General features: G+C 47.3%; 1 protein-coding gene across 1 annotated transcript in view; it reads left to right on the forward strand.

Moving 5' to 3' along the window:
• The first annotated feature begins 1,896 nt into the window (after window positions 1-1,896).
• CD38 (CD38 molecule) overlaps window positions 1,897-27,060 on the forward strand; it is a 41,220-nt gene continuing 16,056 nt past the window's right edge. Inside the window, exons 1-3 of the mRNA XM_026514462.4 lie at window positions 1,897-2,300; window positions 22,953-23,082; window positions 24,649-24,784. Of these exons, the coding sequence (XP_026370247.3) occupies window positions 2,053-2,300; window positions 22,953-23,082; window positions 24,649-24,784 (514 nt within the window). The 5' untranslated portion in view covers window positions 1,897-2,052. The remainder of the gene's footprint in view (window positions 2,301-22,952; window positions 23,083-24,648; window positions 24,785-27,060) is intronic.

Genomic DNA, 27,060 nt, shown 5'->3' on the forward strand with positions numbered 1-27,060 from the left:
CCTTTGCTGGAGCTCTTCTCATCGCTCTGACCTCTGCTACGGGCACACCCCGTTTGAGTCTCTGAAACTGCTGTTTCTGCACACATTCTCTGTGCGATCTTAGTGATCCACTTGGCTTTAAAAACACCCTGCGTGATAAAGCCCCCATATTTATGTTTCCAGCACTGACCCCCTTGAATTCCAGATCTTTATAACCAAGTAGCTGCTTGATGTCTTCTCCTGGGGTCTAATAGGCATCTTAAACTTACCTCCAAAACCAAATTTTTGTTTGGTGCCTTTTCCCCCAAACCAAATCTCCTTCACCCCCAGTTTTCCCGTCACTATACATGGCAATGCTGTCCTTCCTTCCTTTGGTCAGTTACTCAGACCAAAATTCTTGAGTCCTCTTCGACTTCTCTTTCTGGCAAACCCTGCATCCAACTCATCAGCAAATCCCGTTGCTTCTACTTTCAAAATACACCCAAACCGGACTGCTTGTTTTCTTTGTCACTTTTGTTATGTCTTCCCTGGTCAAAGTCAGCATAACTGGTCTCCGCCTTTCCATCCTTACTTTCCTACAATTTATTCTCAATGCAGAAGCCAGATTGAGCCTTTAAAATGTCATGCCTGATCAAGTCACCCAGTGACCTTGAATGGGTTAAAAACATAATTCCCTGTCCAAAAAGTCCTTATCCTGTTCTGTAGGGCTATTAGTGATCTGGCCCTCTGCTACCCTCTGAACTTCTTTCCTGTTCTGCCTGCCTTAACCATGCATTCCAGCCCAATGGCCTCCCTGCTGCTTCTGGAACAGGCCAAGGGCCGGTTTGTCTGTCTTTCTTTCTTTCTTTCTTTCTTTCTTTCTTTCTTTCTTTCTCTTTCTTTCTTTCTTTCTCTTTCTTTCTTTCTCTCTCTCTCTCTTTCTTTCTCTCTCTCTCTCCCTCCCTCCCTCCCTCCCTCTCTCTCTCTCTTTCTTTCTCTCTCTCTCTCTCTCTCTCTCTCCTCAGAGAGGTTTTGTTTTGTTTTGTTTTTTGCCTCAGCCATGATTTCTGCTATTCTCTCCATTTGGAAAACTTTTGCCCCAGGAAGTCCTGTGGCTTGATTTTTCACTTTCCTTAGGTCTCTGCTGAATGTCACAGATGGTCCCAGTGCTAAGGACCCTTGAGAGAGGACAGGCAGGGGATGTCTGAGACCAGCCACTGGATTATTTATTGAACCACCAGTTAGAGCACTTGCTGCAAAGCAGACACCTCTCCAAGCACAGCCCATGGATTCTAGAATTCGCCGTGGCCTCACAGAGCAGGTAGTAATAGCTAATATATATTGAGTACTTATTATGTGCCAGGCGTTGTGCTAAACACATTGTAAATATGATCTCTCTTAATCCTCATCGTACCCCATGAAGTAGGTACTGTTATTATCCCTGCTTTATATCTGAAGCACAGAGAGGTCAAGTAACCTGCCTCATGTCACTCCAGCAGTGGGTAGCGGAGCTGGGTTTGAACCCAGGCTTAACTACTGATGTCACCTGAGTTAAGGGGTGAGGGGTGAAGCTTGAGTGGAGCTTCTGAAGGGGGTTGAGCAGGCATTTGTCCAGGCTAAGAAGTACAGTTAGCGCACCCTCTCCCAGGTTCAGACATTGCCCGCAGGCAGGTGCCGAGGCGGGCCGCTAGACTCGACACTTTCCAGGATCAGGTGTGGATAGAGTGTAAAGGGCAAGGCTGATAAAGGCAGCCCGCGGAGAAGTATAAAGAAATACTGTCTGTTTTTCTGACACCTGCAGAGAAAGCTTAAGGCCGGCAGCTTTTCCTTAGAAACGCTTCCGCTTCAGGAGTCTGGAAGTGAGTGGCTGCAGTGGTAGAGGTCTTTCAAGTTCTTTTAAGTTCTTATTGGTCCGCCCTGGCCACGAAACTTTGGAGGAGAGGGTGGGGGGTGGGAAAGGAAACAGAGAAAAGACAAGCGTAAGATAAGGGGGAGGTGCAGTTTCAGAATCGGGCTAGCTCTCTCCTCTCTTCCTGCCCGGCCTCTGGCGGGTCTCTCCTCCAACTTCGCCCCGCCGACCCTCAGTGGACCCCAATGGCCAGCCACAGATTCTCTTCCGTGTCCGAGGAGGAACCCTGCTGCGACATTTCCAGGAAAACCAAGATCTGTCTCTGCGTCTTTTTTGGTCTCCTGATCGCGGTGGTCATCGCGGTGCCCGTCGGGATCCTGATGTGGCCCCGTCCGCACAAGGAGTGGAAGGGGGAGGGCACCACGGCCCATTTTTACGAGATCCTCCTGGGACGGTGCTACACCTACACACAGATCGTGCGACCTGAGCTGGGGTGAGTGGGCGTCCGTGGCGCGCGGCTGGGCACGGCTGGGCACAGCTGGGCACCGCGCGCGAAACAAAGCATCTTCTATTGGGGGTCAGCAGGGAGCCGGCTGGCCAGTGCTGCGTAGCGAGCACTGGCCTTGCGATTCCGCGCCACTGCGGCGCTCGGCGCCCGGCGGAGATGCCCGGCTTCTGCGCGAGGTGCACGTAGCCGCGCAGGGCTGCTAGCTGTCGCGCTGCTGGAGCGACGGTAACGGGGAGGGGTGTGTGGGGTGGAGCAGGGAGGATCGCTGGCGTTTTCTACTTTGAACGGGATTTCTGTTCGCTGTCTCTGGCCCAGAAGTGCCTAGGCAATTAGAGTGACCCCTGGTTAGGTGGCTTGCGGAGCCTGCAGGGTGTGGGGGAGCATCAGAGGGGCCAGACCACTAAAGGGACTTTTTTTTTTTTCCATGAATATAAAACAGCACTTCTTGCGCGCCCGGAGATGGAGGGGACCAGAGAACTCAATAACAAAACCAAATCCTAACAACTTTTAAAATTGAGATAAAACTTACACTGTGAGGTGCATCCGTTTGATGAATCTGTACAGACCGTGAAAACAACCCCACATCGGTCTCTGGAACCTTTCTGGACGGTTCCTCGTGCTTTCTGCCGGCTAGTTCCTATCTCCCCGAAAGGGAAACGCTCGCTTTCTTGACTTCCATTCCGAGGGTTTGATTTCACCCAGAGAACTCCTTTTTGAAGTTGTACATAAACTGGAACCAGCCGGATGTAAAAAGCGGTCCCCCAGGCTGCCCAAGGCGAGCACCGGGAGCCAGGGTTTCTGCTCTGAGTTTGAGACAGCACAATTCATTCCGCCAACTCGGGGAGCTGAGCGGTAAAATCCGCTTCGCAACCCCCCACCCCGCCCGCCTCCCCGCGCGTTCAGCCCATCGACTCTGCTGCAGATCCCGGAGGTTTCAGTTCCACAGTTTGCAAGGCCGGGGATGGCCAGGGTCCCTTAAGTGCTGTGTTTCCAAGTCATTACGTAGTTTGAGAAACCAGTTGAGGCGTTCCTTCGGGTCACACTTAAAGGCACTAAGATCAAGCGCTGTCCAGTCTGACACGGTAATGATAAAAGCGGTCTTCTAACTTTCATCTGAGTGTAACCGTTTTAAAATTTTTGTTGTTGCCCCATCGTCTTTGGTAAATTCACACTATTGGTTAGATCATCACCACCGAATAGCAAGCAAGGTGCATTACAGAAACCACATGGCTTTCTAATGCTTGTTAGGGCACTTGCTCAGTATTAAGCACACACACACACACACACACACACACACACTATAGAAATAGGTTAGTAATTAATATGGTCCTACATGCCAGGCACTTAAGAAATATCAAATCATTGAGTCCTTCCACAACTATATGAGGCACTACGACTGCCATCGCCATTTACATATGAACAAACTGAAGGAGAGAGTTTGAGTTAATTGCCCACATTTTGGTTCCAGAAACTGAACTCAGCCGCTACACTATGCCTATGCTGCTTGTATACGTGCTGTAGGTAGAGTGACCATAAAATGTATTCACCATTTGTGGGACTTTTTGAAAAGAAAGGGGATGCTGTTAATAATTACACGGAGTGAAGAGACTTTACACCAGGACATGCGGTGGGTTTATCCTTGGGTGGTTTAGGAGCACAAAGTCTGGAGTCGCACTGGTTGGGTTTAAATCTTGGCTCTGTCACAGTGTAATTTTGGGAAAATGACTTCCTTTCGCTGTGCTGCGGTACTCTCAGCTGTAAAATCGGATGATGGTACCCACCACATATGGAAATTCTGAGGAACAATCCTGATGTGTAACTGAGTGCTCACAGTGCTATTGTTTTCTGAATCGCAGTATCACGGACATCGTTCAACAATAATAAATACAGATCAAGGCCAACATCAAAATGGATACCTAGTATTCAATTTATTTAAATCCCAATCCAGTAAATCAGTCCTCCAATGATGGAATTTATGTTGTTCCTAATTTTTTTTTACCGCCCTTGTTTTTTATTTTTTATTTTTATTTTATTTATTTATTTTTTAAAGATTTTATTTATTTATTTGACAGAGATAGAGACAGCCAGCGAGAGAGGGAACACAAGCAGGGGGAGTGGGAGAGGAAGAAGCAGGCTCATAGCGGAGGAGCCTGATGTGGGGCTCGATCCCACAACGCTGGGATCACACCCTGAGCCGAAGGCAGACGCTTAACCGCTGTGCCACCCAGGCGCCCCTGCCCTTGTTTTTTAAATTAAACACATGGCCTTGGAGATCTTTCATTGTTAGTACAGGTAGATTTACCACATTCTTTTTAACGCTCATGGTATTCCACAGGGTAGAGGTAGCTATTTGGACAGAAAATGAGTTGCCCATTTTCAGTCCTGGTCATTCGTCCCGCGGTACTCACTGAGCATCTGCCGCCTTCCACGATCTACTATTGACGGCACAGGAGTGGATGACGGACGAACTTCCTACTCTTAGGGAACTTGCGTCCTGGTTGGGAGTCACATGCTTCAACGTCTTTGTACATATATTTTTGTGCGCTTACAGGAGTGTTTTTGTAGGATGGTTTTCTGGCGGTGGAATTGCTGGATCAAAAGGAGGATCACACATATTTTAAATTTTGATAAGAATTTCTAAATTCCCTCCGAAATAACAGTACCGTTTTAGGCTCCCATTACCATCTATCACAGGACATGGTTTCCATTGCTCAGCAGTACCAACTTTTTTTTTTTTTTACTTATGAGAAAAATAGCACCTAATTGTTTTCTGATTATCAGAGGGTCTTAGCATGTTATATCTATTTACTGGTCATTTATATTTTTATCTGTGAATTTTCTGTTCAGATCCTTGCTAATTTCCACTGAGTTGCTTATTTCTTTTCTTTCTTTCCTTTTTTTTTTCTCCAAGATTTTATTTATTTATTTGACAGAGCGAGAGAGCAGAAGCACGGTGAGCAGGGGGAGCAGTAGAGGGAAAGGGAGAAGCAGGCTCCCCGCTGAGCAGGGAACCGGATGCAGGGCTTAGTCCCAGGATCCTGAGATCATGACCTGAGCCGAAGGCAGATGCTTAACCATCTGAGCCACCCAGGTGCCCCTGAGTTGCTTCTTTCTTTCTTTTTAGGGGGATTCTTTATATATTGTAGATCCTATATATGGCATTTTCTTTCTGTCTGCTCATTGTCCTTGGAACCCTTGTCATTTCTGTTGTCCCCCCCCCCCAAGACTTTAACTTCAAGGTTATGACTCTTTGATCAATAATCTCTTTCTTTCTATGTTGCTGCAAGTCTGGCATGCTGGCTGGCTCTCTTCTAGTCACACCCTCCTAGCATCAGAGATCTTTTCCCCAGGGCACCTGGGTGGCTCAGTTGGTTAAGCCTCCCACTCTTGGTTTCCTCTCAGGTCACGATCTCAGGGTCCTGGGATGAGCCTCCTGAGTCGGGCTCCACGCTCAGCAGGGCGTCTGCTTGAGTTGTTCTCTCTCCGTCTGCCCCCCTCTCTGCACCTGCCCCCCCCCGCACCTCCTCCTCCATCCACATGCCCTCTCAAACAAACAAACAAACAAACAAACAAACAAATATCTTGAAAAAAAGAAAAATATTTTCCCTGACGAACTCTGAAATCATTCCTGTGATCCTCTTCTCACATCCATCCCTTGCTGGGTCACTGTCTCCGGCTTTGGCCTTTTGCATGGGGCCAAAGCATTCAGTTATGTCAATTACTCAACCCTGTAATTCCACTTTGACCTGGTATTTCCAGTTCTTCTTACCTCTGTAAGTCTTCATTACAGCTGCATATTGACATGCACGAATTTGACATGTTATGTGATACCAGGCCAAACAAAACCAGTACAAATAACTACGCATATAGTAATTGTAATGATGCAAAACTAAATATAAGTGAAGAGGTAGTGAAATGTGGCACTGCGGGGGTAATGGAATCATTAACCACTGATGATGATTCTTCCATCCCTGATTTTAGGCCATCAATGAGTTTATTGTAGATTTCTTTCCTTATTCTTTCCTTGTTAGTCTTCAGTTTCCAATGATCTACGATTGGCATTTTGCGTATCTGTTACTACATCATAAAGCACCCTAAACCCTAGTGGTTTAAAACATAAAACCATTTTGTTACTTTACTTGATTCTGTGGATTGATTGAGCTTAGCTGGGTGGTTCTTCTGCTCCTTGTGATACGGGCTGGGGTCATTGAGGCTCAACTAAGCTGGAGTATCCACACTGGATGGGACGTCACACACAAGAACGGCACTGTGGAGAGGTCAGCTGAAAGGCTGGCATCACCTGGGACGCTGGAAGGGCTGAGTATCTCAATTTTTCTGTCCCGTCTCAGAGCCTCGGAGTCATAGGCCTGAGGTCTTGACCCTCTGAGCACCTTTTACAGGCAGCACCCTGGATATGATCATTGCCTTGAGACCATTTCTTACTTTGACTACCGGGAAAGACTAGGAACGAAAAGCAGTTTTATTTTCCAACCCAGCCAATCCTGACCTGGAAATGCGTGCTCATGGTTCTGCCTAAAAAGTGAATCCGTACCTTATCGTACACGGCTAAAAGATACGAGCTGCGCTTCCGACATTCTGCCTGGAGATCTCCTTAGTCAAATTCCCAAATTCTTCTGGTAATTCTATTACTGCAGGGGACAGTGTTACCCCCACCACATATCCTGGGTCGCCTTTTCCCTAGGCTCCAGTAACAACGTCCTCCATGCCTGTCCGGCCTTCACGAACAGTCTCCTTGAGGTGTTTCTCACCTCAGCCTGCCACTCACTCCCACTGCTGATGCCACACTGGGTAGTCAGGGCTCTCCAGGGGGAGACAGGGGTGGGGAGGGGCAGACATGGGGGAAGAGGAGATGTTTCTTTTAAGACATTGGCTCACATGCTTGGTTCAGAATCTGAAGCTGGGCAGACAGGCTAGAGACGTAGGGGAGAGTGGATATTGTAGCTTCTGTCTGAAAGTTATTTGCAGGCAGAAGTCTCTTCCCTGGGAGAGGGCAGTCTTTGCTTAAAGGCGTTCAGCTGACGAATGGCCCGTCCATATTGTGGAGGGTGATCTGTCTTACTCAGAGTCCATCTGTTTAAATACGCCGTGCACATGCGCTTGTGACCACATATCTGGGTACCGTGGTCTGGGCACGTTGACACGGAGAATGAACCCTCATACACATGTTTGAGGTTCCGGCGACAAAGCACCTCACTTCCCAGTACCACTTTCTGTGTGGGTTCCCTAGTGCTGATAGACGACCCTAACCCGCAGTGATGGAAAACAACAGCCAGTTAATCCCTTTTACTATTCGGTGTCCTGTCTAAGTTCAGTTGTATGGTCTGCTTCACTGATGCCAGCTGGGGCTGGAGTCATCTGGGGGTTTGACTTGACTGGAACCCCCCAGACATTGTACTGACATGATGGGGCCACGGTGCCTGGGCTGCTTTTTTTCTCTGTGCCCTCGGAGGGCCTCTCCTCGATTTCTTCAGAGTTCCTAAACTCTTTAAAGTGGAGTCTGGCAGGCTGCCTTTTTTTTTTTTTTTTTAATTAAAGTCAATTAATTAGGGGCACCTGTGGCATGGTCGTTTGGCGTCTGCCTTCGGCTCAGGGCGTGATCCCAGCGTTCTGGGATCGAGCCCCACATCGGGCTTCTCCGCTAGGAGCCTGCTTCTTCCTCTCCCACTCCCCCTGCTTGTGTTCCCTCTCTCGCTGGCTATCTCTGTCAAATAAATAAATAAAATCTTTAAAAAAAAGTCAATTAATTAACATATAATGTATTATTAGTATCAAAGGTAGAGGTCAGTGATTCATCAGTCTTATATCACACCCAGTGCTCATTACATTCCATGCCCTCCTTAATGTCCAGCATCCAGTGACCCCATCCCCCCACCTCCCTCCCCTCCAGCAACCCTCAGTGTGTTTCCTGTGATTAAGAGTCTCATGGTTTGTCTCCCTCTCTGATTTTGTCTTGTTTTATCTTTTCCTCTCTACCCCTATGATCCTCTGTTTTGTTTCTTAAATTCCACATATGAGTGAGATCACATGATAATTGTCTTTCTCTGATGCTGGAGGGCTTTCTTAAGGTTTTAGACCCGTAACTAGCACAGTGTCCCTTCCCCCACATTCTACGGGTAAAACAGTCAACAGGCCTGTCCAGCTTCAAGAGAGAAAACAAGCTCTACCCTGTGATGAGAAGAGTAACACAAATTTTATGGACAGTCTTAACCCTTCGTGTATCTTTACCTTAGCTTATATATGTTTATTTTCTTCTTGTCTGTTTTGTTTTTCTGTTACATCTATTGCTCTTTATACATTATTACCTTTTATTAGCTAGATTTAATAATGATAAAAATCTGATACATGCCTCCTGGAATATAAGCTCATTGAGTCTAGGGACTTTTTGTGGAGTGATATATATCGAGGACCTAAAATAGTGCCTGCAAATATAATAAACAAAAATAGATAGTTGAATTAAATGAATGGTATAGAAGCCAGTACGTTACAAGCAATAAAAACAAACAAAGCTTTAATACATACACCTCTCCAACAAACTTTTCCATACCGTTACTCCCAAATCCATCAATCACTATCTTGGGCTTATAGGGTGCTGATTTTTCTCTTATGTAAATAGCTTCTCAGTATTTCTTTGTAGATCTTAGGACTTTATGTTCTTTATATATTCCTTTTCCTTTGTTTTCCTTTTCCAAAATCTCTTACCCCCATAGAAGTTACTTTTGCCAGTCTTTGAGTGTAGGTAGGCGAGCACTGAAACTTGTCCCTGCGTATCAAGCTGGCACATTCTGAAGTTCAGCCAGGAGCTCTCCCAAACAGATGACACCTGGTTCTGCTGTCTGCTGGGTCGAGATCACATCCAGGAGCTGCACTGTGTCGTAAGATGGCCCTGGGCTTGGGAGACCTGAGGGACATGTGGCCAAGACTCACCAGAGTGTCAGCAGATGGTTAGTGCTGTTGATACTGTGGGAGAGGGTCACCTGTCCGGGCAATATTCGGGAGCAAGGGAATGTGGGAAGGCAGAGCAGAGCTGCAGGAGGAAATGGAGAGCCACCGCATCCAGGGTAAGATGGGGCTCCAGAGATTCACCGGAAGTATGTTAAACAGTTCCAGGAAGCTTCTAGCGTTGGGGAAAACCAGCCTTCCATTTTGGCCATGCATGATAGCTGCTGGCTGTTTAGGGACAGGAGTGGGCACTCCTCTGACCAGTCTCTCCATCCCTGCCCCTGGTTTTCCCAAAGAGAGAGACTGTTTTATTCACCCCTGCACCCTCTGTCGTCCAGCACATGGTCCCTTAGCAGATGCTTGCTGAGTTGAGCTCAGTGAAGTCCACATGTCCGCGTCATGCTGGTGGAAACATAAACATCCACAGTGAGAGTTAATAGAGAACATTCCTCATCTGTCGTTCTCCTTGTGCTGCTGACCACAGGCAGCTGGGTCATCTGCCCTGGGGCACGACCGATGGCTGTTTCTGATTCCTTTTTCTTCATTTCTCATTTTCCTTTTGCTTCTCCTTCCTCTTCAAAATTTCTAGCAAGATTCCTAGGGGCCAGTTCTTCATTTTTACTTCCTCAGGCCAATGACTTTAGCATTTCAGTCACTTCTACACAGTAAAATCCATGAGTTCAAAATGTACAACAGCAAATTCCTACAAACACATAGTGAAGAGACTTCGTGCGCCCGCTGCTCCGGCTGCTGGGGGGTGGGAGCGGGGGCGGGGCGCTTCAGAGAGGAAGAAAACTCCAGTCCTGCTGTCCAGGGTCCTGCGGGGAGATCTGGGAGAACTGGCCCGGAGACAGCGGGGCAGGGCAGTGTCATCTGTAACAGCACATGGCTGAGTTCATGGGCAAGAGGGGCCCCCACTGAGGGTGGGTGGTTTCCGTTCTCTAAGCCCTTTGCCAGATTCCGTAGGGGGGTGTAAGATGTACTCAGGTACCTAACAAGAAAAGATGGGAATCGCTGTGAGCAAGGTTCCTGCACCATGCTGCAGATTCAGAAACGAGCGCCACCCCCCCTGATGGAGCAGAGTCAGGAAGGACTCCATGAGAGAAGCAGCATGTGAGGCCTTCCCTTTGACCACAGAATTTCAGCAAAGGGTGTTCTGAACAGTGTGTGTTAACCTGTTGAATGAATCTGGGAGACAGGTAAGATGCTACTCCTAGGGGAAGACTGGCCAGTCTTCAAGATCAAAACTCTTTAAAGGGTGTGGGACCTTGGCAGGACCCCGCTGGCCCACCCACAACCTGAACCTTCTCAGTGTGTGAGAGAGTGTGAGCGTGACCGTATTTGGACAGGACAGAATTCTAGCTGTTTTCCCTGTGGGTGGTGGAATGACCATTTACTCAACATCTGTATTCCCAATGAGACCCTGAACCTCATTAGAGCAGTCAGATTGATGGCCTCACATTCACCTGTGTGTCCTCAATGCTTAGTACTATGATTATCAGGCTTTAACCCCATCTTTCATGCTGGGCTCCAAGGTAGACCAGTGGCCAGAGTCTTTGATGCAACTGACTGAATATGGAGGATGAAATAGGGTAAGTGAAACTGGTTTCCCAAGCGTGGAACCTGGGTGCAGCTGTGATTACAAATGGGGAAGTTGGGCCACGGAGCTGAGTTATCTTTGGAAGGAAGGGTGGAGCTCACATGTAAGTCAATGGTGTTTGGGAACTGCTAAGCTTGAGGTGCTACCAGGACGCCTGGGAGAATGTGGCTCTGAGGTAGACTCTTCTAGAAGGAGAGGCTACTTGAGATCCCTGGGAGCACCTCATATGGCTGAGTGGGGGAAGGCAGAGATAAGAGGAGAGGGAAAAGGAGAGATGCTACTTCTGAATTTCGCTTCAGAAGTTCCTAGAAAGGTCGAGTGCTCAGTGCTGATGTCCTGCCAATGCTTCTTGTTCTGGTATCATTAACAGCTGGGGGAAGTGGTGGTGTTCCGCCCAGAAAAAACCTTTGTTCTCTTGCACAATGAGCACTCATGACTTTCCTGCTTCCCCCTTTCCTCTTTGGAGAGAAAGCCCTTGGAAAACGGTTGCCAAAAGTCCATTTAGAAATACTGAAGAGAGACAGGTTGGAAATCAATGCTTATGGGTTGTCTGCAATGAACTCAGAACTTTATATAGTTGGCTCTTTCATCAGAATCCTGTCAGAAAAGTCTCTGGACACATCCTGTGGTGGAGGAAATGAAGCCTGAGAGAGGTTAAATAATTTGGCTTATCCTACAGTCAGTCAGAGCAGGCTGGGTAATCTGTGGGGCCCAGTGCAAGATGAAAATGTGGGACTCTTTGTTCAAAAAGCAGGAGAAAGCATTTACTTTCCTCTGAGGTCTTGTCACCAGCTGGCTGGTTTTTACTTGTATTTACTGTTGAGTCCCTTTGGGCACCGGGATTCTTGCAGGGACAAAGCTGACCCTCACAAGTGCCTGGGGCCACCTCCACGACTTGGCACGTGGACAGGTGCACCCGATCTCATCACCTGCACTCACGTGCCTGCTGGGGGCGGAGTGTGGTGTGGCAGCCTGAGAACCCACCCCAGGGAGGTGTGAGCCAAGGCTTCAAGCCCCCAGTGCAGGCTCCAGTGTCCCATTGGCCTCTCACAGGACACAAAGCAAAGATAAAATTATGAAGAATTTCCAGACAGCAGCTGTAGAGCATTAAACTCCAAGCGTGGAAACTGAGCCCAGCCCCCCCCCCCCCCCCAGCTTCCAGAATAACCCATCCTCCTGCTTTTTGTCCCACATTCCAGTCTTTGTTGGTTTTTTCCTCCCAGCGTCTTCTGTTGGATTGCCTCAAGGCTAAATCCTTGGTTGTCTTCTGTTCTTTGTCTTTTGGAGCTGATCTCAGATCGGTTCTTGGCTTTATTTCTCCTGAACTTCAGACTCATACACCCCCCCTGATTATTCCACAGCTTCACTGGGTGTCTTATAGAAATTTCAAATCTGGAGTGTTCAGAGCAGAGCTGATCAGTGCCACCTCCACCCAAGCCTTGTCCCATCCCAGGCCTGGGCAACTCCATCCTTCCAGGGGCTCAGGCTACAAACCTTGGAATTACGATCAGCTCCTTATTTCTCTAACACCACACATCTCATCCATTAGGATAGGCAAGGCAAATCAGAAGCTATCACTTCTCACCATCTTCATTGCTACCAGCCCGGTGCGGATCGCCACGGCACTTGCCCAGATTACTGGTCTACCTGCTTCTGCTCTTTCCTTCCTTTAGACTAAACTCAGTGAGGCGGTCAGAGAAATCCTTTGAAACCTAAGTAATATCAGGTGCTTCTTGAGCTCCGGATCCTCTACGGCTCCTCAGTTCTCCATGTGTAGAAGCTAAATTCCCGACTAGGGCTTGGGAAGCTCCCCCAGTCTGCCTTCACCTCCATCTGCTATCCCCCTGGCTTTCTCTGCTCCAGCCACCAGCCGCACTGGCTTCTTTGCCGTTTCTTGAATACGTCAGCATTAGGGCCAAATTAATGGGATTAATGACTTTTTGATATTCTTGATCCCGACTCTGAGATCACGAGACCTGTGCTCTACCCACTGAGCCAGCCAGGTGCCCCAAGAGTCTTAAGCCTTTAAGACCCTACTTGGAAAATCCTGACTTCCTTAAAGAATCTTGCCAGTTGCTCTCTTTGCCCACAAGGTGGCAGTCTTCACCTTCAATATAGGCTCCTCCAGCCTTAAATTTGAGAAGGAACCCCTGACTTAACCCACTGTTTTCCTTGGGCCCAGACACAATGCCCTGCAGGACCTGACAGCACGAAAAGTCATAGAATGAGTATGTAATTACCCAGCAGGGTCTAAGTGCTTTTAGGGATGAGAATTTAGGGTGTGAGAGCTTTCCCTGGGGGAGCAACACATTAGGAAGGTGATGTTGCTTTACAGAGGTGGGGGGGGGACACTTGGAAATAAAACTTATTCATGGGGGGGCGCCTGGGTGGCACAGCGGTTAAGCGTCTGCCTTCGGCTCAGGGCGTGATCCTGGCGTTCTGGGATCGAGCCCCACATCAGGCTCCTCGCTATGAGCCTGCTTCTTCCTCTCCCACTCCCCCTGCTTGTGTTCCCTCTCTCGCTGGCTGTCTCTATCTCTGTCGAATAAATAAATAAAATCTTTAAAAAAAAAAAAACAAAAAAACAAAAAAACTTATTCATGGGAAGGGTGACAACACATCCTGAGAGGTGGCAGCACAGAGTTACATAGCGTGAAGTAGGCTGAGAACATATGGATATAACCACCAAATCTACCTGGTTTTCACCTTGGCATAGGACTTTAACTCTATGCCCATCCCCTGGACCCCACTCGTTCTGTCCCATCACCTGGGAAACATATGCCTTGTTCTGGTCTTCAGCTTCTCATGGGATCTGGGGGAAGGACAACCCTCTGGGGTCTTAGGTCCTCACTTCTGTTAGAAACAACTTCGTTTCCTGTGGGAGGCAGCATTGTTCCAGAGGCCGAGCCTCGTTTGGAATGTCAGGGGCTCTGCCCCTCCCTAATCCTTTGGTTTTAGTCCTTACTAAACTCTGAGCTTCAGTAGTTCTAAAAGAGGGATAATGACAGAATTTAAGTAGCTTTTATTTTTTATTTTATTTTATTTTTTAAAGATTTTATTTATTTATTTGACAGAGATAGAGACAGCCAGCAAGAGAGGGAACACAAGCAGGGGGAGTGGGAGAGGAAGAAGCAGGCTCATAGCGGAGGAGCCTGATGTGGGGCTTGATCCCAGAACGCCGGGATCACGCCCTGAGCCGAAGGCAGACGCTTAACCGCTGTGCCACCCAGGCGCCCCAGAATTTAAGTAGCTTTTAAACAGATACAATGACAGTTTCGGTAGCTCTAAAGCACAGATAATGATAGGACACTCCTCCTGGGGCTAGTGGGAGATGTAAATAGGATAAGTATGAGATAAGGACTAGACATGGTGTCCAGCACGTGGGGAGCCCCCTGTGGTGGTCATGCCCTTTCCCTTCCTCCTTCTAGTGCTCCCTCCTGCCTCTGGGCTCCTGGAGGCCACTGCCGGGGTAGGTGAGAGGTAAGGAGAAAGGGTGAGACGTGAGTAAGTGGGATTGACTCATGGGGGATAGGGCAACTGAGGAACCATCTGGTCTACTGGAAGGAGCAGAGTGGTAGGACGGGGAAGGACGTGCCGTTGACCTTGAATCCTGACGTTTGTGCCCAGCCTAGACTGCACTGAGCCTCCAGGTCACCAATTAAGGAGGCAAGCAGAGAAATACTGTCATGGCTAAGACGCCAGCTCAACGTGCAGACTTTTTTTTTTTTTCCTTTTTTTTTTTTTTATAATGATTTTTTATTATATTATGTTAGTCACCATACAGTACATCCCCGGTTTTCGATGTAAGGCTCGATGATTCATTAGTTGTGTATAACACCCAGTAACGTGCAGACTTTCTTACTAGCAAATCTTAAGCATAAACACTGCTTAAGGCATGCTGGTTTTCCCAGGGCTTTTGATTCTTTAATATCCCCCTCAAGACTGCAGGTTACTGCCAATGTCCCTCAGCCCAAGACCACCAGGAACACACAGCAGTTGAACGAGATGGGTTTCATGGCTCTTTGCAAGAGTGAGCGCTCCCTGCGGGACCCACGGGGGCAGGGGAGCATTCAGTGCGAGGATGTTAGGAAGGATTTATAGGACTGGAGCTTGTTTCATGAGTTTCGCAGCAAGCATCGAGGAGGCTGGCTTTGCCTGAATGCTGCCCTGAAGCGCAGGGAATGGGGGTCATTCTTCCAGAGGGTATGTTCATTTTACCTGTCAGCTGGAAGAATGAAGCAAAGCTGAAGCTGTCCCTGGTAAAGAAGGAGCAGTCACTGACGTTTCAGACGATACAAGGACATTTGGTCTTTGTGTGTGTGTATTGACTGGAACTCCAGGTAGATAGACTAAACATTCTTGCTAGAATGGAGAGAACTATCTCCCGAATGCCCTTAACAGGATGTCCTTAGTTAAAGGATTACTTAGAGAAAGTAAGTTCCTAATCTGTGAGGCACGAGTCCCTGGAAAATCCTGTAAGCTGTGGAGCTCTCTGGGGAGTAAGACGGAGGTGTTTGTCACTTCAGTCCTTCCAGTTCTGTGACGGACCCTGCAGAACCCAAAAGGTCACTCAGTGGCATGATCCATGATTTGGGGTGAGAAAGCATGTGTCCCATGCAGGAAGGCAGGCAGGGCCTAGGGGCGAGGCAGGAAGTGCCCTCCTCCCCTTGCTCTGTTTGAGCCTCCCAGTTACTTGCCTCCTTGATATTATTCATAAACATTCACTCTTGGTATGAACTGTGATTAAGAGTGATTTGACAACCCAGTCTTGCTTAAGGATGCAAGGAATTCTTAAAAGTGGAGAGAAACCTCCATTGGAAAAAGTCTGTGGCCCTAATCCCTACCCCTCCTCATGTATCACCTCACTGGGCCTCGAGAAGTGGGGCTGGGGCACTGGGTCTTGCCTGGTTATGTGCTTTTGTCTTTTTTAATTATTTTTTAGAAGATTGATATATCCGAAAGAGAGAGAGAGAGAAAGAGTTGGGGGGGAGGGGCAGAGGGAGAGAGCATCTCCAGCAGACTCCCTGCTGAGCAGGGAGCCCAACTCCGGCTCGATCTCATGACCCTGAAATCATGACCTGAGTCAAAACCAAGAGCCGGACACTTAACTGACTGAGCGACCCAGGTGCCCCTCAGTCTTTAACTGGAGGAGAGATGAGAAAAAACAGCGTAGCGGGGAGAAAAGAAGGAGGGTACAAAAATGACGGGTGGTGACCGAGTGGTGGTCCACGTCCATCTCTGTGGGAATTCCTAAAGCTATATGTTTTCTTTCAACCCAGGTCCTAAGACTTCCCAATTAGACCAATTAGACCAAATGTTTGGTCTCATTGCTCAAGTGACTCCGAAAAGAAAACGAAAGTTTTATTATGACCTCCATTGTAATATATGTTTATTATAGGAAAATTCGAAGTATAAGGAAGGGAAGATGGCAAAAGAACCCTTATACTCCTTGCAACCCGATAGAACTATTTTTATTTATTTTATTTTATTTTTTATTTTTATTTTTATTTTTTTTAAAGATTTTATTTATTTATTCGACAGAGATAGAGACAGCCAGCGAGAGAGGGAACACAAGCAGGGGGAATGGGAGAGGAAGAAGCAGGCCCACAGCGGAGGAGCCTGATGTGGGGCTCGATCCCATAACGCCGGGATCACGCCCTGAGCCGAAGGCAGACGCCCAACCGCTGTGCCATCCAGGCGCCCCAATAGAACTATTTTTAAAACATGGTTTGATTATTGTGAGGTTTTTTTTCCCCCTCAGATTCTAAAAATTAGTTGTGATTGTACTGTAGCTCTGGATAAAAAAAAATTGACTCCCCCTCCCTCCTTTTTATTTTATTTATTTATTGTTTATTATTTATTTAAAGTCAAGTTAGTTAACATATAGTGTATTATTAGGCTCAGGGTAGAGTTTAGTGATTGATCAGTGCATGTAACACCCAGTGCCCATTACATCATGTGCCATCCTCACTGCCCACCACCCAGTTACCCTTATCCCCCCATGCACCTCCCCTCCAGCAACCCTCAATCTGTTCCCTAAAGTTAAGGTCTCTTATGGTTTGCCTTTTTTTCTGTTTTTATCTTATTTTATTTTTTCTTCCCTTCCCGTGTTCATCTGTTTTGTTTCCTAAATTCGACACGAGTGAAATCATATGGTAATTGTCTTTCTCCGACTGTTTATTTCGCTTAGCATGACACCCTCTAGGTCCATCCACACTGTTGCAAATGGCAAGATTTCATCCTTTCTGATGGCTGAGTAATATTCCATTGTGTATGTGTATAGAGACCACATCTTCTTTAGACATTCATCCATCGACGGACGTCCGGGCTCTTGCCATATTTTGGCTATTGTGGACATTGCTGCTCTAAACATTGGGGTGCACGTGCCCCTTCGAGTCGCTATGTTTGTATCCTTTGGATAAACACCTAGCAGTGCAATTGCTGGGTCATAGGGTAGCTCTATTTTTAACTTCTTGAGGAATCTCCATACTGTTTTCCAGAGTGGCTGCACCCGTTTGCATTTCCGCCAACAGTGTAAGAGGGTTCTAACCCCCTTCCCGTTTTTAGATGGCTTGGATAATACATGAATCCCTTTTTACTGTAAGCCAACAATACAGACAAATATGGGAAGAAAGTGGAAAGTCGCCTTTATTTTTCTTCCGAGAGACAAACCTAGTTACTAGTTTGGTGTGCGTCTTTTTCTGTTTCCTGCCTGGTGAGGTCTACTTTCATCACTTAATGTAAAATAAACGCCCCCCAAGTGATTCCATCTCGGTATAAATACACTGTTCAAAGGCTGCTTTAAATTCCACTGAGCAGACACCTTTTGAAACCGTCCCCTCCTGTGGCCTGCACATCTCTGATCTCTCTGGAACCCATCAAAGGAAGCCGAGCCGGAATGCAGGCAAAGAGGAGACCCGCAGCGGTGATAAACACACATGTTTCATGTCAGAACACAAAGAAAAGTCATTTTCAAAATGAGGATACTGACTAATATGTAATCAAGGAGTGCTTGGTTTTTGTTTTTAATTCTGTTTCTACCTTCTGTACTAAAAATTAGTACATTAGAGAGCGTTCTACTGTTTATTGTGTTTTCAAGTTTTAGTGCCTTGGGCAAGTCACCAGTGCTCTGATTGTAATTAGTTCTGTTCCTTCTGTGCCTTCAACTATAATACGAGTGCCCTGAGGACGGCTCCGTGCCTGTCGGGAGGCTCTTGGTAGGACCTAGGTGAGAATTTGTGGAAGGAAAGAGTAGGTGGGAGAGCAGCCCACGTGTCCACGGTGGATGAATGGATACACAGAATGAGGGGTAAACGTGCCACGGAATGTTATTTAGTCTTAAAGGGGCAGGGATTCTGATACCTGCTACAACACGGATGAGCTGTGAGGACAAGTGTGCTGAGAGAAATCAGCCAGCGAGGGAAACACAAACTGTATGATTCGACTTACACAGTTTCCACTTCACTGGGATGGAAAGTGGGAGGGCAGTTTCCAGGGGCTGGGAGGAGCGGGGAATAGGAAGCTTTTGAAAAATTCTTGGTTCAGCTTTTTCCACTTTTCCCATTCTGACTTGGTTGGCCTGGAGTCAGGCACTGTATCTTTTCCAAAACTCTGGAAGCTCTGGTCACTGGAACAGTGGTCAAGGGTGGCCAGAGCTGAGAGCCACAGGACCAGATGACTTCCAACAGCCAGTCTGGTTTGAGCACAGACAGCTCTCGGGAACAGCCCCAGAGCTTACAATCGCCACCTCCCAGTCTCTATCACAAGCAGCAGGTGTGCCTGGAAGGATCACCATTTTGGGACAGAGGAGCCATTTTTAATGAAAACAATTTTTTGAACTTCCAGAAATGGCTTGTATTCCTTCCTGTTGCTTCTTTAGTCGGAGGTCTACACCTGTCTCCGCTGGTCACAGGAATTCCCAAGCCCTTCTGTTTCTCTACACCAGTCACTGATTCAGAACAGCTTTCCTTGGCTGCTGTCTGATCTGCCGAAACTATGCTCTACCCCGGGGACAAAGGCGAAGACTGGGGACTTTTGCAAAGAAGCCACACTGGTGAATTTGAGGCTCCTTTCTGTGATGACGTGTATAAATGAGTTCTGCAGACATCTCTGGATGATGCCATCCTAATGCCTTTTTATTTCTCTATATTTATGCCAATAAACATGCTGATTTTCACATTCAGGGTGAAATGTTTACTTTTGAATTTAAGGGTCAAAGGTAGCTTCCTAAAGCCTGCCCCCCAGACTTCTCTCTGCCCCTCCCCATTTTTCTCTAACTTGGAGGCACTTGGAGGCTGTGGTCTCTCAGACAGAGAAAGGGAAGGCAGCGGAGCCCTAAACTCTCCCAAGGTCTGTTTCAACTCTAATGTTCTGTCACTCTGCCTCTTCTAAGCAAGGAGCTCTGTGAAATTTTTAACCCAGGGATTCTTGAGCCCAGCACGTAACGTTTCCTGAACTGGGTCTATATACCTAAAAAACAAAAATAATTGTGGAGGTTTGTGAGTTCTGTATTAGACCCCATCGAATCTTTGTTGATTACATGAGAATACTGAAAACATCTGGTATATGGTGGGGACTCAGCGCGAGTTCCTTTCTCTTCCTGCCGGAGTTTTTGTACTGGAAAATTCTCTTGCTCTTCATCTCAGGGACACATCTCTCCCCCTTCAGCCTTTGTCTGCCTCAAGTCCCGCAGATGCTGCTAGGGCCAGAGGTAGAAGAATTTTACGAGGGGGGCACCTGGGTGGCTCAGCCCTTAAGCGTCTGCCTTCCACTCGGGTCATGATCCCGGGGCGTGGGATCGAGCCCCGCATCAGGCTCCCTGCTGGGGGGGGAGCCTGCTTCTCCCTCTCACACTCCCCCCGCTTGTGTTCCCTCTCTCACTGTCTCTCTGTGTCAAATAAATAAATAAAATAAAGAAAAGAAAAAAAAGAATTTTACAAGGGAGTTGGAATCTGGAACAGCCCGCGTTTGAGGTGGCCACTGCATTAAATTAATGGAATTAAAGCACGACCCCCATAAACACCATCAGGCGCCCCATAAACTTTGATTGACGTTGAAGTACATAACGCAATAACCTTTTTTCCTTTAAACATATAACGTATGGAGAAAGCCAGGTGCAAAATGGAGTCCTGGCACAGCTTTGGAAGGCAAGCTGTGATGCGTGTGAAATGCCCTGTGCAGGGGAACGGAGGGACCTCGGCACGAGAAACCCCCCCCCTCGACGCCCCCTGCCAGAAGCCAGGCGCATGTCCCCGTGTGTTAGCTCATGGAATCCTCACGAGCCTTCATGAGTGAAGTGTTCCCTTTCACAGATGGGGAAGCTGAGGCTGGAGCACTTCACTGTAGCGGTGTGGTGGGAGTCTGACCTTCAGGCTCACGCAGACTGGGGACCCATCCTGCTTCCCTGTGACCTCGGATGCTTGGCTTTAAGTTCATAGCCATCAAATGTCCTCATCCATAAAATGGGACAATGGTGGTTTCTCCCTGGGACAGAGGCCCTTTCCTCTCTGGAATTGAAACAGTGATACTAAACGTGCAGCGCCATCAACGTTAAAGATCGCGTTTCTCACCTCCCCTTGTAGCTAGGTGTGGCTTGTGACAACATTTTAGCAAATGAAAGGAGAGCAGATAGAATGTCTTCTAAGTACCTGTCCTTAGGATGCAGCCCACATGCCCATTGATGCTTGCTGCTTTCCCGTCCTCTTCCTCATTTTTCTTCCTCTTTCTTTTCCCTGGTCTTTTGTGCTGGCTGGAATGTAGTCTTGACGGCTGGAACTGAAGCAGCCATATTGGACTGAGCAGATGGGTCTCTGACATGTGGAGTGTCATAGAAATCCCAGATACTGGCCTTGAGATTGAGATCTGGGCAAGAAATAGTTTTCTCTTAAGTGCCTGCAATTTTAGATCTTATTAAATCAAATCCTGATAGATTTGCTAATAGAAGTGTTATGAGGTTAACTGAGATACATATGTGAAATATATATTAAGCCTCCAGTAAGTGCTACCTTTTGTTGTTACTGCTTTATTATCATTATTACTATTACTATTACCTCAGCCCATCCGGCTGCTAGATGACTGATGTGGAATTCTGTCCTGTGGTTGTTTTACATCAAAGCCATTGTATAATTTTATAGGCTGATTCTTACTAAGGTGAGGGTGGATGCCTGTGCAAAGCTAAGAGTAAGGAGACAATCATATTGCCTGTGGACAAGGGGATATAGGCTGTGGTTTTACCCTCTGGCTTGTGTTTGCACCCTAGATCTGATTCCTCATAGTTGGGTGTTCTCACCACCCCAGGCATGGACATACTGACTCTGTGTGCCCTTCCAGGCCCTGGGAGGATGAGCCCCATTCCTAAGTTAGCCCAGGAGTTACGGGCCACATCTGCTTCTGTTGGCTGCAGCCAGGAAGGTCTGAGCAAGGGGCAGGATAAGAAAGATAGGAAATACATTGTTGATGTGGAGTGAGCTCTTATTCTGTGCTGAGCACTGTTCTGGAAGGATTTACCATGTGCTTTATTTAAGCCCAGAACATCTGTGTTAGGTAGATACTCTACAGATGAGGAAACAGGCAGAGAGTGGCCGAGTGACTTTCCCAAGGACACAGAAGATAACTGGCAGAACCAGAGAGTTCAGGCAGGCAGCCTAACTCAAGGGCTTTCCTCCTTGCCCTAAACAAAGGGACTTTCCAACGTTTCCTGTTCCAAAAAGAAAGGTGGTCAGGGCTACTTCTATGTCAAAAGACCATTGCCACACTCATATTCTCTGATATCTTGGCTTATCAGGGGGAAGCCAGTCTGAGCTGGGAAGGCAGAAGACCTTCTGGAGGGCATGGGAAAGAAGCTCAGAAGGGAAGGGAAAACTAGGGGTCTTTATTTCCCCTGGCTCAAGTTGCCTGACACAGTAGCATACCTAGGATCCCCATTGCAAAGGCTGGAGTTTACGCCAGTGATGATAACTGAGTGCTCCCAGGGGAGCACTCCCACTTCTTTGTCCTGAGGAAATGACGGGTTTCTGTGCACCTGTTACCAGAAACGCAAGGAGAATTCCAATTGCTGTCTTCTCCAGCACCCCTCGGTCCCCTCGTCCCTCCATCCCTACTTCCCTGCCAGCCTTCTTCCTGCCATGGGTGGTCTAGAGGGGACATGGACTTGGAATTCGGTTTCAGAGACTTTTCTCCTTCTTTGGGCCAGCTTAGAATTTTTCAGTGATGGCTCAAAAAAAAAAAACAAACCCAAAAAAACAAACAAACAACAAAATCAGATGAGAACACTTCTTTTTAAAGATTTTATTTATTTATTTGAGAGAGAGGGAGCACGAGTGGGGGGGAGGGGCAGAGGGAGAGGGAGAAGCAGACTCCCCACTGAGCAGGGAGCCTGATGCAGGGCTCAATCCCAGGACTCCTGGGATCATGACCTGAGTTGAAGGCAGACTCTTAACCTACTAAGCCACCCAGGTGCCCCTAGATGAGACCACTTACGCTTAAAACCATCCAATGTCTTCCCACTATAATTAGAGTAAAATTTGAAGTCATTTCTTTGGTTCAAAGGGCCTAAGTGATCTACCGCCTGATTATTTTTTCTGACCTGATTTCTTAACCCATCTCCCATTTGTTTTCCCTCTGCTTCATCTATGCTGTGTGCCTCAGGGCCTTTGCACCTGCAGTACCCTTTGTCTGGAATGCTCTCCTTCTCATCATTCAGTCTCAGCTTAAATGACCTCTCAGAGACACCTCTCCCGACCAGCCTCCCCAGCTGGTCATTGCTTCAGTAAGCAATGCCGCCCCTCCCCATTGATTTTGTGAATACTTAGAAAAATTCGTACTTATTTTGTTAACTGATTTGCTTGTTTGCATACTATCTGTCTAACCAGAGTGAGCTCCGGGAGGGGAAGGGGCCTTGCAGGGTAGGGAGGGCATTGCTCATCGCACATCCCTGGATGGGGGACGGTGTGCCTGAAACTGCTTGGCCCACAGTCAGTGCTTCCCAAGCGACATTTTTCTGGGTAATTATGCTCCAAAAATATGTTCGAAATCTAACCTTTCCTGCTTTATTTTGTTTTCCATGTTTTATCTCGCAGACATAAAGACTGCCAAAAGATAGGGAAGGCATTCACAGGTGCGTTTCTTTCGAAGGACCCTTGCAGCAGCACGGAGCAGGACTACGAGCCGCTGATGGAGCTAACCGATCAAGCTGTCCCTTGCAACAAGGTAACAGGGGCGCAGACTATTGATTTGATAAAACAGAGCATCAAAGCCAAAGGAAGAGGTCACGGGACCACGTTTTGCCCAGAATGAGGGAAGAGGACAATCTGGATGTTTGAATGTATGTGTGGTTGGCTGAGATGGAGTTTGTGTGACTTTTGGGGGGACCAGGATCTCATCAGGATTTAGGACGTTGGGGGAAGGATGTTAAGAGAGAGAAATGGCAACAGGGAAAGAGGAAGGAGACGTGGCCAAAAATCAGGGGAAGTGAGCCTACCTGAGACCCAACCCAACCGCACCCAAACAGAAACGACCCAGACTTCCATCATTGCCAAACTGTCCCCGGACCTCCGCTGGTGACGATGTTAATCATAACTCAGTCACCCTGTAAAATAAACAGGTCAAGAATCAGCACCCCCATTGTACCAGTGAGAAAACCCAGGCTTGGTGAGGTGAGGGGCCAGTGACGGCTCAAGTCTGATGGCCTTGAAAGTGACCAGCTGAAATGTTCACAGAACAAGATTAGGAGCCAAAGAGACCTGGGTTTTATACACTGATTGTCCCAGAAAAGGTGTGTAATGGGTACATCTTTCCTAAAGTCTGCATTTAAGGTGAAAGTGCAGTGTATCCCCGGTCATCTCTGTTGACGCCCCCCAAGCCAGCCGCATGTTACAGCCGCTCATCCCAGCGGTGGAGAGCTGGGGGTACGACAGCTCCTTCACAGAGGGGCTGCTTGGTAAATGACCCCCAGTGACAAATGTCGAGGCCACAGACACGGGACTAAGCACTCTATTTGCAGTTGTCTCACTGCATCTCCTCACATCCCTGAGCTCCTTGCAGTTATTACCTGTACCATTTTACGATGGGGTAGTGAGGCTTTGGCTGCCCGAGGTCAGACAGCCGCAAGGACTGACACGGGCTTCGCAGGCCTGGGGCCCTGGGCCTCCGGGGCCCACGCTTCCAGCCACACCTTCCTCCGCCTCTTGCAAGAAGGAATAGACCCATGGGCTCAAGATCCTTCTGAAATTTGACCTTCTGTACCTTTCTTTACAAGGGACCCTGAAAAAATTCACTGCATTTTTTTTTCATTCTTTCTTTTCTCTTTGTGGGGATAGGAGAGAGTTGAGGAAAGAAGCAGAGGTTATGGAGCCTGTGAAGAATCAAAGAGCACTTTTCCCAGAACATAGCACGTACACAGAATGGTTTTGCAGACAACGTTAGGAATTTCCTAATGCCTGCCCCAGATGTGTTCTGGTTCTGTGTGTGTTGTGAGATTTCGATCAGTGGCTTTCAGATTTTTTTTTACTGCCACCAAAAATAATAAAGCATTTTATATTATGACCTAGAAGACACACACACACACACACACACTGGCGCGCACACACCCTCGACCCGTCCGTCAGGCGCACACGCAGAAAACAGTGGTGCACTCATAATACTCACCATTACTCCGGATGATTTACTCTGGTATTTTGTTTTTCTTTCATTTAAAAAAGATGTGGATTTGTTTTTTGTTTTGTTTTGTGACTTACTGACTTGGTCTCGATGACAGGTAGTGTTTTTCTTTCCTAGACCCTCCTCTGGAGCAAATCCAGCCAGCTGGCGCATGACTACACGCGGGTCCGGCAGGCTATGTTCACGCTGGAGGACACGCTGCTGGGTTACATGGCCGACGGCCTCAGGTGGTGTGGAGACTCAGGCTCTTCGGGTGAGGATCCCCGCCTTTTGGGGTTGCCCGGGGACGTGTCCGGCAGAGGAGCCCCTGGTCCTGCGAGGGGCCTTGGCATATCAGTGTGGAAGAAGGTCCTGCCCTGATGCCATCTCCACCCCTAATGACAATCGAGGCTCCGTAAAATAGCGTTCTTCAGATCAACTGAGTTTTCTAGAAAAACCGACTTCAGAGTTTGGGGTCGTCCGTGTTTCCTGATTCCCTCCTTCCCGAGAACCAGTGTAGCTGCTTCCGGATTGGAGGTGTTTTGCTCTCTATGAGGCCGTTGTTCAGGACTAAACGCTAGAGCCAGATGCGGCCTGAGAGGGAGCCAGGCCAAAGGCCTTGCTATGCAGCGCTGTCACGGCCACGGCCACGGCCATGGCCACAGCAGCAGACGGCTGGGCTCCTCTGTGTCTCAGGCCTGCATGGGGCTTTGCTGTCATTTTTCAAAGGCCGCCATATCTTGTCCAGAAAGACCCCGAACACTGCACTGTGGGAAGATGCTTTCTACTCAGAAAACTCTATTGAGCCTGTTTTCACCGCTTTTCTTTCTTTTTTTATTTATACTGCGCACACTTGCACTTTATATTGTTTTATTCTTACTTTCATTGCTTTTGGCTGTTTTTGAATTTTTATTTATTTTCATTTTTTTTAAGATTTTATTTATTTATTTGACAGAGAGAGAGGCAGCGAGAGAGGGAACACAAGTAGGGGGAGTGGGAGAGGGAGAAGCAGGCTTCCCTCTGAGCGGGGAGCCCGATGTGGGGCTTGATCCCACAACGCTGGGATCATGACCTGACCCGAAGGCAGACACTTAACCATTGAGCCACCCAGGCGCCCCGCTATTTTTTTTAAAAGATTTATTTATCAGAGAGCGAGCAGGAGGGGGAGGAGCAGAGAGAGGGAGATAGAACCCTCAAGCAGACTCCCTACTAAGAGTGGAGCCCAGGTCAGGGCTTGATCCCAGGACCCCGAGATTATGACCTGCATTGAAATCAAGAGCCAGACACTTAACTGACTGAGGCACCCTGGAGCCCCACTTTTCACTGTTTTAAAAAATTTCTTATATGTGCTGCCGAAGGGAGCACTTAAAAAACTTATTACAAAACTTCTTCATCACAGGCTTACATTATTTCCAATTACAAAAATGATGCATGCTTATTTGCAAAGTACTTGCATGTTATGCAAACATATAAAAGTAAATAATGAAGGGCACCCTGCACCTTCCCCACTCCTCAGTTTCCATATCATTTCTCAAAAGGGGACTGTCGCCAACAATTAGGCGCGAATCCTTCCACACATAGCCCCATGATCACATAAACACGTATATTAAAATGTACACATACTATTCTGAACTTTGCTTTATTCATTTAGAATTGGTAGATAGAAATACAGCCATATTGGGGCGCCTGGGTGGCCCAGTCAGTTGAGTGCCGGACTCTTGGTTTTGGCTCAGGTCATGATCTGAGATTTGTGAGATCGAGCCCTGGGTCAGGCTCCACGCTCAGTGTGGAGTCTGCTTGGGTTTCTCTTTGCCTCTCCCCTGCCCCTCCCCTCGGTGTTCTCTCACTCTCCCTCTCTCTAAAATAAACAAAACCTTTCAAAAAAAAAAAAAAAAGAAATAAAACCATGTATTTTTTAAAGCCCTCATTTATCTCCTCTAAGGACGTTATGATAATTTATTTAACCAATACCCTTGATGGACATCTAGGTGGTTTGAGATGTTGCTGTTGCAACTGTTGCAAGGAGCATTTGTACACACAACACACCCTTCCCCCCCACACACACCAGGGGCACACGTATATCTGCCTGCTTGGGGAAGTACTTTGAAAAAGATAAATTTCTACAAATGAAATTCAGTGCAAAACAAATTACAGTAGAAACTGATACACTGTCATTCAAAAGGTGGTAACCATTTATACTCTCATCAGAATATAGGAGTTACTTACTTGCCCAGACTCTCACCAACACTGGTTCATACCCAAAAATGGCTTTGCCAATTTGATAAAGAAATAATACCTTGACTTGGTTTGCTTTGCTCTGATTGTGAGACTGATCATATTTATATATTTAATGGTAGATATTTCTATTTCTTTTAGGAACTATCCGTTTGTATATCTCAGCTATTTTTGGGGGATGCCTGTTATTTTCTTATTTACAGAGGTTCTGTGTAAATTCATATTAGTAGGTAATACTTACTGCTCACTTACAAAATCCCAGCCGTTAGGGGCTCCTGCGTGGCTCAGTCTGTAAGGTGACCAGCTCTTGATTTT

Source organism: Ursus arctos, unplaced genomic scaffold, assembly GCF_023065955.2.
Source record: "Ursus arctos isolate Adak ecotype North America unplaced genomic scaffold, UrsArc2.0 scaffold_9, whole genome shotgun sequence".
Lineage (NCBI taxonomy): Eukaryota > Metazoa > Chordata > Mammalia > Carnivora > Ursidae > Ursus > Ursus arctos.